This window comes from Pseudophryne corroboree, chromosome 2 (assembly GCF_028390025.1).
Source record: "Pseudophryne corroboree isolate aPseCor3 chromosome 2, aPseCor3.hap2, whole genome shotgun sequence".
Classification (NCBI taxonomy): domain Eukaryota; kingdom Metazoa; phylum Chordata; class Amphibia; order Anura; family Myobatrachidae; genus Pseudophryne; species Pseudophryne corroboree.
Genome location: NC_086445.1, coordinates 60,409,979 through 60,422,285, shown reverse-complemented (window position 1 = coordinate 60,422,285; position 12,307 = coordinate 60,409,979). Strand labels below are relative to the sequence as shown.

The 12,307-nt window shown below is 48.5% G+C and overlaps 1 protein-coding gene across 1 annotated transcript in view; it reads left to right on the top strand.

Annotated features, from left to right (window-relative positions):
• DLG2 (discs large MAGUK scaffold protein 2) overlaps window positions 1–12,307 on the top strand; it is a 1,975,700-nt gene that overhangs the window by 4,565 nt on the left and 1,958,828 nt on the right. The window contains exon 2 of the mRNA XM_063950647.1: window positions 9,689–9,820. Within this exon, the coding sequence (XP_063806717.1) occupies window positions 9,689–9,820 (132 nt within the window). The remainder of the gene's footprint in view (window positions 1–9,688; window positions 9,821–12,307) is intronic.

Here is a 12,307-nt window from a genome sequence, read left to right as displayed (position 1 = left end):
TGTGGGTGGCACTGTGGCCACCCCACAGTCTTTGCTTCTGGTTAGCAGGGTGCTTTTGGGCAATCCAGACCGGCAGCCTGCAGTCTGTGCAGCTTATCAGCGCTACGCTTACCAGTGCTGCCAGACCTGCCCCCTCTGCGTGACATTATGACATCATGCATGCGTCATCACAGCATTGCATATGCAGGGAACATTTGTATCCTGTTACGGTCCTGCTTAAATTTAAATTGCAGTGTAAAAATAAAGTGGGTCATTCCGAGTTGATCGCTCGCTAGCTATTTTTTGCAGCGCTGCGAACAGATAGTCGCCGCCTATAGGGGAGTGTATTTTTGCTTTGCAATTGTGCGAATGCATGTGCAGCCGAGCGGTACAAAAAAGTTTTGTGCAGTTTCTGAGTAGCTCAGAACTTACTCAGCCGCTGCGATCACTTCAGCCTGTTCTTGCCTGAAATTGACGTCAGACACCCGCCCTGCAAACGCTTCGACACGCCTGCGTTTTTCCAACCACTCCCAGAAAACGGTCAGTTGCCACCCACAAACGCCTTCTTCCTGTCAATCTCCTTGCGATCGGCTGTGCGAATGGATTCTTCGTAAAAATCCATCGCTCAGCAACAATCCGCTTTGTATCCGTACGACACGCCTGCGCATTGCGGTGCATACGCATGCGCAGTTCTGACCTTATCGCAGCTAAGCAAAAAATCCTAGCGTGCGATCAGGTCGGAATGACCCTCAAAGTTGGCCAGTATTTAGTGCGTTACATGCAGAAGGAGCCGGTATTCACCTTGCAAGCAGAAATAAAAAATTGTCTTTGCACCTCTCACATTGCAACATGGCTTGTTCCAGATACAGGTGGTCATCCCGAGTTGATCACTAGCTGCATTCATTCGCTGTGCAGCGATGAGGCAAAAAAACGGCACTTCTGCATATGCGGTGCAATGCGCACGCGCGACGTACTATTACAACGAACGATGTAGTTTCACACAGGGTCTAGCGAAGCTTTTCAGTCGCACTGCTGGCCGCAGAGTGATTGACATGAAGTGGGCGTTTCTGGGTGTCAACTGACCGTTTTCAGGGAGTGTTCGAAAAAACGCAGGCGTGGCAGGAAAAACGCAGGCGTGGCTGGGCGAACGCAGGGTGTGTTTGTGACGTCAAAACAGGAACTGAACAGTCTGAAGTGATCGCAAGCGCTGAGTAGGTCTGAAGCTACACTGAAACTGCACAAAAAAACTTTGTAGCCGCTCTGCGATCCTTTCGTTCGCACTTCTGCTAAGCTAAAATACACTGCCAGTGGGAGGCGGCATAGCGTTTGCACGGCTGCTAAAAACTGCTAGCGAGCGATCAACTCGGAATGACCACCACAGTCACTTGCTATCTTTGCTTTGCTCAGAATCAGTCGCTTAGGCCCTCATTCCGCTTTTAGCAGTCGTGCAAACGCTAAGCCGTCGCCCTCTTGGAGTGTATCTTAGCTTAGCAGAAGTGCGAACGAAAGGATTGCAGAGCTACTACAAAAAAAGATTGTGCAGTTTCTGAGCAGCTCCAGACCTACTCAGCGCTTGTGATCACTTCAGACTGTTTAGTTCCTGTTTTGACGTCACGAACACGCCCTGCGTTCGCCCAGCCACGCCTGCGTTTCCCCGGGCACGCCCGCGTTTGTATCTGACACGCCTGCGTTTTTACACACACTCCCCGAAAACAGTCAGTTACCACCCAGGAACACCCACTTCTTGCCAATCACTCTGCGATCAGCAGTGCGATTGAAAAGCGTTGCTAGACCTTGTGTGAAACTGCATCGGCTGTTGTGAAAGTACGTCGCGCACTGCGCCGCATGCGCAGAAGTGCCGCTTCTTTACCTAATTGCTGCGCTGCGAACGAAAACAGCTAGCGATCAACTCGGAACGACCCCCTTAGGGGGTAATTCCAAGTTGATCGCAGCAGGATTTTTGATAGCAATTGGCCAAAACCATGTGCACTGCAGGGGAGGCAGATATAACATGTGCAGAGAGAGTTAGATTTGGGTGGGGTGTGTTCAATCTGCAATCTAATTTGCAGTGTAAAAATAAAGCAGCCAGTATTTACCCTGCACAGAAATAAAATAACCCACCCAAATCTAACTCTCTCTGCACATGTTATATCTGTCCCCCCTGCAGTGCACATGGTTTTGCCCAATTGCTATCAAAAATCCTGCTGCGATCAACTCGGAATTACCCCCTTAGTTCCATGCATTGCAAAGTGGAAGCAATTTACGGTCAGCTTGCATTCAGCTCTGCATTAGCCCCTCATAGGTAGATGTATTATATGTCAGTATATGGCAGATACGTGCGCTGATACCCAGAGGCGTCACTGGGTGTAGTGACACGCAGTGCACACCCTTAATATGCCAGCGTGGCGGAAGCGCGCACGTGGCAAAAGGAGGTGTGGCCGCAAAAGGAGGCGAGGCCTCACGGGTCGTCACTCCGGAGGCGTACCCAGCATCTCCGGAGATGCAGGACTGTACTGGACTGCCCCCGGAGACTGTCTGCAGCGCTGTCGGCTCCTCTTCTATGACAGGAGCCGGGTGCTGTAGCAGAATTTCACACTGCAGCACCGGGCTCCTGTCATTGCGGAGGAGCCACAGATTGGTGTCACCCCTTCTAGGCTTCACACCCGGGTGCGGGCCGCATCCCCCGCCCCCGGCTTGTGACGCCACTGCGGATACCATTTCTCCCCCATGTATGAAGGAGATGTGTGTTACATGACACTATGCGCTCCTGTTATTATCGGCGCTGCTATCTGTAAGATAGCGTGCCGATGTTGTGGTCAATGTATGGATGGTAAGTGGCACTGACTGTTCCAATACCTGCAGCTATTGATAATAATAACTGCAGGTGTCATTTCCCATTCACCACAGCGCTGTCCGCGCTGACTGCCGGGTTGCATGTGACATCTTGTGAGGCTTGCGAGATCTCGCACATGCCTAGTTAGCCGGCGGGGTGGTGAGACACAGCGCATCAGCACTAGGTTGAGGCACTGTGGGGCTCTGTCAGGGATCGCCGGAGGCAGAGCCGGCCTTAGGCATAGGCAAACTAGGCAATTGCCTAGGGTATTTGGTATGCTTAGTGGCACCAGCAGCTTCTGCTGATTAAAATGATATGCGGCATGCCTATATTCTGTGTGTGACTGCGGCTGTATCTGCATACAAAATGCTACGTTGCAATGTAGTCGTGGAAATCACTGTAACGTAGCATTTCGTATGCAGATATAGCCGCAGTCACACACAGAATATAGGCATGCTGTATATCATTTTAATCAGCAGAAGCTGCTTGTGCATCCTAGCCACATAGTAATGCAAATAAGATGCATTTTTATAAACAAAAGGCGCCTGACATTAGCAGAGCTGCCACTGACTCGTGCCAGGCATCTCCTGCAGAACTAGCGGCGGTGCTAGGGGGCTCCAGCCAAAATCTTGCCTAGGGCATCATATTGGTTAGGGCCGGCTCTGGCCGGAGGGGAGACTTTTCACTCCCCCACTCCGGCATCCAAGATGTTATACACCTCGTCACTACCTCTTCCTGATTTGCCTCAGTAAAGAGGTGAAGCAGGAAGCGTTATAACTGCATGACATGTGTGGGTATAATACATCTACCCCTCAGTGTTTTAGGGGCCGCCTAAAGCATGCTTCTATAGGTTACCGCCTAGCTTGCTCTGACCCTGCGTGAGACCTGATCGCTGCTCTGCGAATTTGCAGAGGTTTGCGATCGGATAGTCGCCACCCAGACAGAGTAAAAAGATGCCCGCGCAAGTCTGCGTACACCGTGCGAAAAGCTCTGCGTACTCGGTCAGCTGCAAATCCGTTTGCCACTCACTCACCATCATATGATTTTTCCAGTGTGTGCGCAGCCCAGGACTTACCCCTACAGTGCGATACACACAGGCTGATCGGGGCCGGAGCTGACGTCACACACACGCTTAGGCACACCTGTGTTTTCCCTGACATTCCCAGTAATGGTCCGTTACCACCCCCAGGATGTCTGCTTCCTGTCAATCAGTCTGCGTTCGCCTAGTGATAAAAAAACAAAACAAAAAAAAAACAGGATTTTTTTGCAGTTTGGCCTCGCACCTGCGCGTTATCATCCGTATACATGTGCAGTCAATCAGCAATCGGCGATCAGGTCTGAATTAGGCCCATAATCACAACCACATAGAAAACTCCTCATAACATTTTCTACGTTCTGCTACATCTGAGGGAGGCACTGACGACAGAGGCTGTCAACACCCTAGTTCAGGCCTGGCCAACCTGTGGCTCTCCAGCTGTTCTGAAACTACATATCCCAGCATGCCCTGCCACAGTTTTAGCATTCCCTAATAGCAAAACTGTGGCAACGCATGATGGGACTTGTAGTTTTACAACAGCTGGAGAGCCACAGGTTGGCCAGGCCTGCCCTAGTTTATAGAAAAATGTACGGTATTGTAAAGACCACTTTAGTTAACTCTTGTTTGACCTATCAATCAATTATTTGGACAATACCTCATGTATTACATATCCGGCCAATGGGGGTCATTCCGAGTTGTTCGCTCGATGCCGATTTTCGCAACGGAGCGATTAAGGCAAAAATGCGCATGCGCATGATACGCAGTGCACATGCGGTTAGTATTTTAGCTCAAAACTTAGTAGATTTACTCACGTCCGAACAAAGATTTTTCATCGTTGAAGTGATCGGAGTGTGATTGACAGGAAGTGGGTGTTTCTGGGTAGAAACTGGCCGTTTTCTGGGAGTGTGCGGAAAAACGCAGGCGTGATAGGGAAAAACGCGGGAGTGTCTGGAGAAACGGGGGAGTGGCTGGCCGAACGCTGGGTGTGTTTGTGACATCCAGTAACGAAACGGCCTGAGCTGATCGCAATCTGTGAGTAGGTCTGGAGCTACTCAGAAACTGCTAAGAAATTTCTATTCGCAATTCTGCTAATCTTTCGTTTGCAATTCTGCTAAGCTAAGATACACTCCCAGAGGGCAGCGGCCTAGCGTATGCAATGCTGCTAAAATCTGCTAGCGAGCGAACAACTTGGAATGACCCCCTATATTCTCAATGGGTGGATAGTCTCCTATGAGTGATATTAGGCTTTACTCTTTATCAGATATTTCTCCATTCTCCTGTGATCATGGCAGGCATCCCAAGGGGTAAATTTACGTACTAAAAGGGGGGGTTTGGCTTTTCTTCCGCCATGTTTACTAAAAAAACAAACTGCTGGAAAACAATTAGTGTAGAAAAAGCTATATGACTATGTGGTTGTCTCAGTTTTTTTTTGCATTTCAAGAATACAGGGGGTAATTCAGATCTGATTGCTGCTGTGCGTTTTTGGGTGGCCGTTTGTGGGTGGCAACTGAGCAGTTACAGGGAGGGTCCGGAAAAACGCAGGCGGGCCTAAGCGTTTTCAGGGAGGGTGTCTGACGTCAGCTCTGGCCCCAATCAGCCCATTCTCATCGCACTGTAGGAGTAAGTCCAGGGCTGCACACACACTGCAAAAAGTGGATTTTTGCAACTCAGCTACACATGCGATCGCACACTTGCACTGCAAATTTACACCCCCCCTGTAGGCGGCGACTATCTGAACGCAGGACAGCAAAAAAAATGCAGCCCAGCGATCAGATCTGAATTAGTCGCACAGTCCTTTAGTTAATTCAGTGGTTTGTGCTGATGAGGCTTCAAACACAGTGAAAAAATGTTTTTTAGTAAATGTACCTACAAACCTATAGGGGGAGATTTATCAAATCTTGAAGAGAAATAAAATACCAACCAATCAGCTTTTACAGGCTGTGCTATGTAAAAGATAGTTAGTAGCTGATTTGTAGCTACGAGCAACTTCTCAACTCTATCTCTCTCCAAGATTTGATAAAGTCTCCACCTTAGTTTTCAGAAGTTTCATAGTCAAGTCTGTCTCAAAGAATGACGCAAGATTGGCGCGACTCGCATTGACTGTAAGTGGAGCGGTTTCTTCTCAAAACACATTTGCAGATGCACTCTGGACAAAGTAATGACGATACAATGGAACAGTGCATTGCCGGCTGATGGGAAAGAAATTGGTTACTAACATAGTGGATAAGCTGGCTAATTGTATCCACATTTAGGTTCTAAATCCATGTACAGTGTTCGCTGGTAATCTCTGATCATTACATAATGTTCATCTGGTGCCTGCAACTAAAATTATATGAATCATTGTAGTAGAAACCCAGTGACAGTAATGAAAAGGAGAGCGATTAGATAAGCCTGCGGGTTTATGTGTTTGCTGTGTCTGACAACCAAGACTTTTTGTTTATTTTATTATAACTTTGTATCAGTTTTGCCCTGGTAACAATCAAACGTATTTGCAAACACAACAATCTTCTGCTCCCTTATGGTGGGTACACACTGCTGATAGATATATCTGCAGATCAGTTGATCGGCAGATATATCTATGGACGGATCGGGCAGTGTGCTGTGCATACACACTGCCCGATCCGTCGGGGACTGATGTCCGCCCGCCCAGTTCAGCTGTCAATCACCGCCGGCTGCCGCAGCTTGTGTACGGGCAGACGGCTGGTCGGCCGTACACACACAGCGATGCACCAAGGGCTGTGCTGCAGGGCCGACGCAATATGTCTGTGAACAACGGAGTTCACAGGCATATCGCCTGTACACACTGGCCGACGGACCTGCGATATATCGGCCAGTGTGTATGGGCCTTTAGAATTAAAAAGGCTCCAATGAAACGTTACGCTCCAGCTTTCAGTGACAGCGAGGATGATTGTCTCCGGTGCTGACATTCCGAATTTGCTTATAGAACAGAGACGTATCCTGGTGGAGGGAGCAGCGGGGAACTTAGGGGGTAATTCAGAGTTGATCGCAGCAGCACCCAACTCTAACTCTCTCTGCACATGTTACATCTGCCCTCCCTGCAGTGCACATGGGGGTCATTCCGAGTTGATCGCTAGCAGATTTCGTTCGCTGCGCTGCGATCAGGCAAAAAAATGGCACTTCTGCGCATCGTACTACTGCAACGAACGATTTCGTTTCACACAAGGTCTAGCAAAGCTTTTCAGTCACACTGCTGGCCGCAGAGTGATTGACAGGAAGTGGGCGTTTCTGGGTGTCAACTGACCGTTTTCAGGGAAGTGTTCGGAAAAATGCAAGCGATCAACTCGGAATGAGGGCCATGGTTTTGCCCAACTGCTATCAAATTTGCCGCTGCGATGAACTCTGAATTAGGCCCTTAGTTCTTTTTAGGTCATGCTGTATATGCAGCACAATGTAATACAGCAGAGCAAGAGTAAATGCAACATGCTTATCAACCTTATGGCTAAATGGGGCAAATCTCTCAAATTGGGACAGTTGGAAGGTCCTCCCTATGTGCACCTGGCACCCACTGTGGAGCACGCAAGTTTGAGAATGCAGCCTTGGGACATCTGAGACATGCCTTGTATTATCAGAATGGCTGCCTCCACTGGGGTTCATTGCAAAGGGCAAACCGGACGAGAAACAGCTCAAAATCCCTTTTGCTGGTCCTGACTACGTGCAGGATAGCATTTGCACAGGAAGAGGAGCTTAGACCTGCAAAGTGAGGTTGTTGGTGCATTCACAGCAGTGCGAAAAATACGTTCCCCTTTTTGCGCAGTGATAACATTGAAAAATGGATGGGGATGACTTAAGTTCCCATTGCATTCTGTCATTTTCTGCCATCTCTGAGCTGCTGGAGACCAGGAACAGTCTTATGGCCCATACACACGGTGAGATTCGGGCTATGCCCGATTCTCACTATGCGACAGGGGCTAGGTCGGCACATAGTCAGTATCGCAAGCACACTCATTATGTGCTTGTGATACTGACTATGTGCGATTTTGGCTATGTGTCAATTTTGACAATCTCTTCTATAGAGATAGTCAAAATTGACTTGCCTGCACAGTCTATCTAGTCTTGATATGCCGACCGCGCATCGGCATCGAATCGGGATCGCAAGGTGACTTTGCGATCTGCACTAACTTTTCTTACGATTTTGACTATATACTCAAAATCGTAAGAAAAAATCTCACCGTGTGCACACGCCATTACACTGTATTTTTAAAGGGATGCATTTGATATGGTCAATTTGCAATTTAGCAGTGAAGCGCATTTCTAGGTGCTAAACAGAAGAAAAGCATCATGCATACATACTCAGGATGGCCAGGGTTTTCTCACAGCCGGGGCCCGTGAAGCTGCGTCCAAGGACACAACCACTGGCCCCTGTTTTTATGGAACACTGTCCAATGCCTCCTTCCTCACACCCAAGGGCCGCAGCTTGTCAATCAGGTAACAACCGTCATCGAGTCCTGCACATGAGCAGATATTAAAACATCAGAGATTTACGCAAATCATCGAGTATGTGTACGTCTCTGAATCTATCCTCCAGTTTGTAGACAGTTGTTACATGCAAGATATGGACGACAAGTGACATATGCATGCGTAAGGCTTTATGAGTGCGATGGAATTCAGCACAGTGGGCGTGATGTACTGTCAGCATCGCATCGCCCCCTCCGAGCACCGCATTCACTGTGGTTATAGGCCCTCATTCCGAGTTGTTCGCTCGCTAGCCGCTTTTCGCAGCAGTGCACATGCTAGGCCACCACCCTCTGGGAGTGTATCTTAGCTTAGCAGAATTGCGAACGAAAGAATCGCAATATTGCGAAAAGATTTTTCTGTGCAGTTTCTGAGTAGCTCCAGACTTACTCTGCCACTGCGATCAGTTCAGTCAGTTTCGTTCCTGGTTTGACGTCACAAACACACCCAGCGTTCGCCCAGACACTCCCCCGTTTCTCCAGCCACTCCCGCGTTTTTCCCAGAAACGGCAGCGTTTTTTCACACACTCCCATAAAACGGCCAGTTTCCGCCCAGAAACACCCACTTCCTGTCAATCACACAACGATCACCAGAACGAAGAAAAAAACTCGTAATGCCGTGAGTAAAATACCAAACTTCATAGCAAATTTACTTGGCGCAGCCGCAGTGCGAACATTGCGCATGCGCAGTTTGCGGAAAATCGCTGCGATGCGAAGAAAATTAACGAGCGAACAACTCGGAATGAGGGCCATAGACTGGTGGGTTAGGAGGAGTGGTATCCAGACTACACCAAAAAGGTCGACACACCTTAGGTCAACACCTGCAATAGGTCAACATGGACAAAAGGTCAACACGAACAAGGTCGACATGAAAAAAGTCAACATAAGCTTTTCACTTTTTTTTTCTTCATTTTTTTGAACTTTTTATACTTTATGATCCACGTGGACTACAATTGTGAACAGTATCCTGTGCCAAGCGCAGCAGTAGCGGAACGAGGCACCTTGCCCGAAGCATGGCGAGCGAAGCGAGCCATGCGAGGGGACACGGTGCAGTAAATGGGGTTCCCGGTCACTCTACGAAGAAAATGACACAAAGAAACCATAACAAAACTCATGTCGACCTTTTTCCATGTCAACCTTTTGTCCATTTCGACCTATTTCAGGTATCGACCTAAGGCGTGTCGACCAATTGGTGTCGACCTTTTTGGTGTCGACCTGGAGTCCCAGACCCAGGAGGAGCAGCATACAAAACCCAATGGTCAAGGGACAAGTTGGATGGATTTGCAATCTACATATAATATGTAAAATGCATATTGGAGTATTACAGAACATTTGTCATCGTCTTTTCCTGTTGACCTCTCCCCTTAGATACTGAGCGAGCGTTACTCCTACTGGAGGAATACTGCAGCAAGCTACAGAAGCCGGATGAGAGGCAGCTCAGGCAGGCCATAGAGAAGGTCATCTGTATGTTCAAAAGCAACTTGTTCAATGCATTAATAGGTAAGTGCCGTATACGTGTGATGCAAATCACTGTGCAGGAGATAACACGGTCATCCCTCCCAACATATGCCACATCAGGGTAAAATAGGCCCCACCCTGACCCGCCAAAACCTACCCGCACTGTGCCCAGAAACACCCACTTTTTGCCCAAACGCCACCCCTTTCACAGGACACAAATTAGGACTGTTCCGCAAAACCCAGTAGAATTGGGAGTTATGTATGTGGTGATCATATGGATTTTACCTTCACACAAAGGGGGAGATTTATCAAAGCTAGGAAAAAGATAAAATATCAACCAATGAGCTTCTGTCGTTTTTACAGGTTGTTTTTGAAAAATAATAAGAATTTACTTACCGATAATTCTATTTCTCGTAGTCCGTAGTGGATGCTGGGGACTCCGTAAGGACCATGGGGAATAGCGGCTCCGCAGGAGACTGGGCACAAAAGTAAAGCTTTAGAACTACCTGGTGTGCACTGGCTCCTCCCCCTATGACCCTCCTCCAAGCCTCAGTTAGGATACTGTGCCCGGACGAGCGTACACAATAAGGAAGGATTTTGAATCCCGGGTAAGACTCATACCAGCCACACCAATCACACCATATAACTTGTGATCTAACCCAGTTAACAGCATGATAACAGAGGAGCCTCTAGAAAAGATGGCTCACTACAGCAATAACCCGATTTTTTTGTAACAATAACTATGTACCAGTATTGCAGACAATCCGCACTTGGGATGGGCGCCCAGCATCCACTACGGACTACGAGAAATAGAATTATCGGTAAGTAAATTCTTATTTTCTCTGACGTCCTAGTGGATGCTGGGGACTCCGTAAGGACCATGGGGATTATACCAAAGCTCCCAAACGGGCGGGAGAGTGCGGATGACTCTGCAGCACCAAATGAGAGAACTCCAGGTCCTCCTCAGCCAGGGTATCAAATTTGTAGAATTTTACAAACGTAATTGCTCCTGACCAAGTAGCTGCTCGGCAAAGTTGTAAAGCCGAGACCCCTCGGGCAGCCGCCCAAGATGAGCCCACCTTCCTTGTGGAATGGGCTTTTACAGATTTTGGCTGTGGCAGGCCTGCCACAGAATGTGCAAGCTGAATTGTACTACAAATCCAACGAGCAATAGTCTGCTTAGAAGCAGGAGCACCCAGCTTGTTGGGTGCATACAGAATAAACAACGAGTCAGATTTTCTGACTCCAGCCGTCCTGGAAACCTATATTTCCAGGGCCCTGACAACGTCTAGCAACTTGGAGTCCTCCAAGTCCCTAGTAGCCGCAGGCACCACAATAGGTTGATTCAGGTGAAACGCTGAAAACCACCTTAGGGAGAAACTGAGGACAAGTCCTCAATTCCGCCCTGTCCGAATGGAAAATCAGATGCGGGCTTTTACAGGATAAAGCCGCCAATTCTGACACGCACCTGGCCCAGGCCAGGGCCAACAGCATGACCACTTTCCATGTGAGATATTTTAACTCCACATATTTAAGTGGTTCAAACCAATGTGACTTTTGGAACCCAAAAACTACATTTAGATCCCAAGGTGCCACTGGATGCACAAAAGGAGGCTGTATATACAGTACCCCTTTCACAAACGTCTGAACTTCAGGGACTGAAGCTAGTTCTTTTTGGAAGAAAATTGACAGGGCCGAAATTTGAACCTTAATGGACCCCCATTTCAGGCCCATAGACACTCCTGTTTGCAGGAAATGTAGGAATCGACCTAGTTGAAAATTCCTCTGTCGGGGCCTTACTGGCCTCGCACCACGCAACATATTTTCGCCAAATGCGGTGATAATGTTTTGCGGTTATATCTTTCCTGGCTTTGATCAGGATAGGAATGACTTCATCCGGAATGCCTTTCTCCTTCAGGATCCGGCGTTCAACCGCCATGCCGTCAAACGCAGCCGCGGTAAGTCTTGGAACAGACAGGGTCCTTGCTGGAGCAGGTCCCTTCTTAGAGGTAGAGGCCACGGATCCTCCGTGAGCATCTCTTGAAGTTCCGGTTACCAAGTCCTTCTTGGTCAATCCGGAGCCACGAATATAGTGCTTACTCCTCTCCATCTTATAATTCTCAGTACCTTGGGTATGAGAGGCAGAGGAGGGAACACATACACTGACTGGTACACCCACTGTGTTACCAGAGCGTCTACAGCTATTGCCTGAGGGTCCCTTGACCTGGCGCAATACTTGTCGAGTTTTATAAACATGTGGAAGACTTCTGGGTGAAGTCCCCACTCTCCCGGGTGGGGGTCGTGTCTGCTGAGGAAGTCTGCTTCCCAGTTGTCCACTCCCGGAATGAATACTGCTGACAGTGCTATCACATGATTTTCCGCCCAGCGAAGAATCCTTGCAGCTTCTGCCTTGCCCTCCTGCTTCTTGTGTCACCCTGTCTGTTTACGTGGGTGACTGCCGTGATGTTGTCCGAATGGATCAACTCCGGGTGACCTTGAAGCAGAGGTCATGCTGAGCTTAGAGCATTG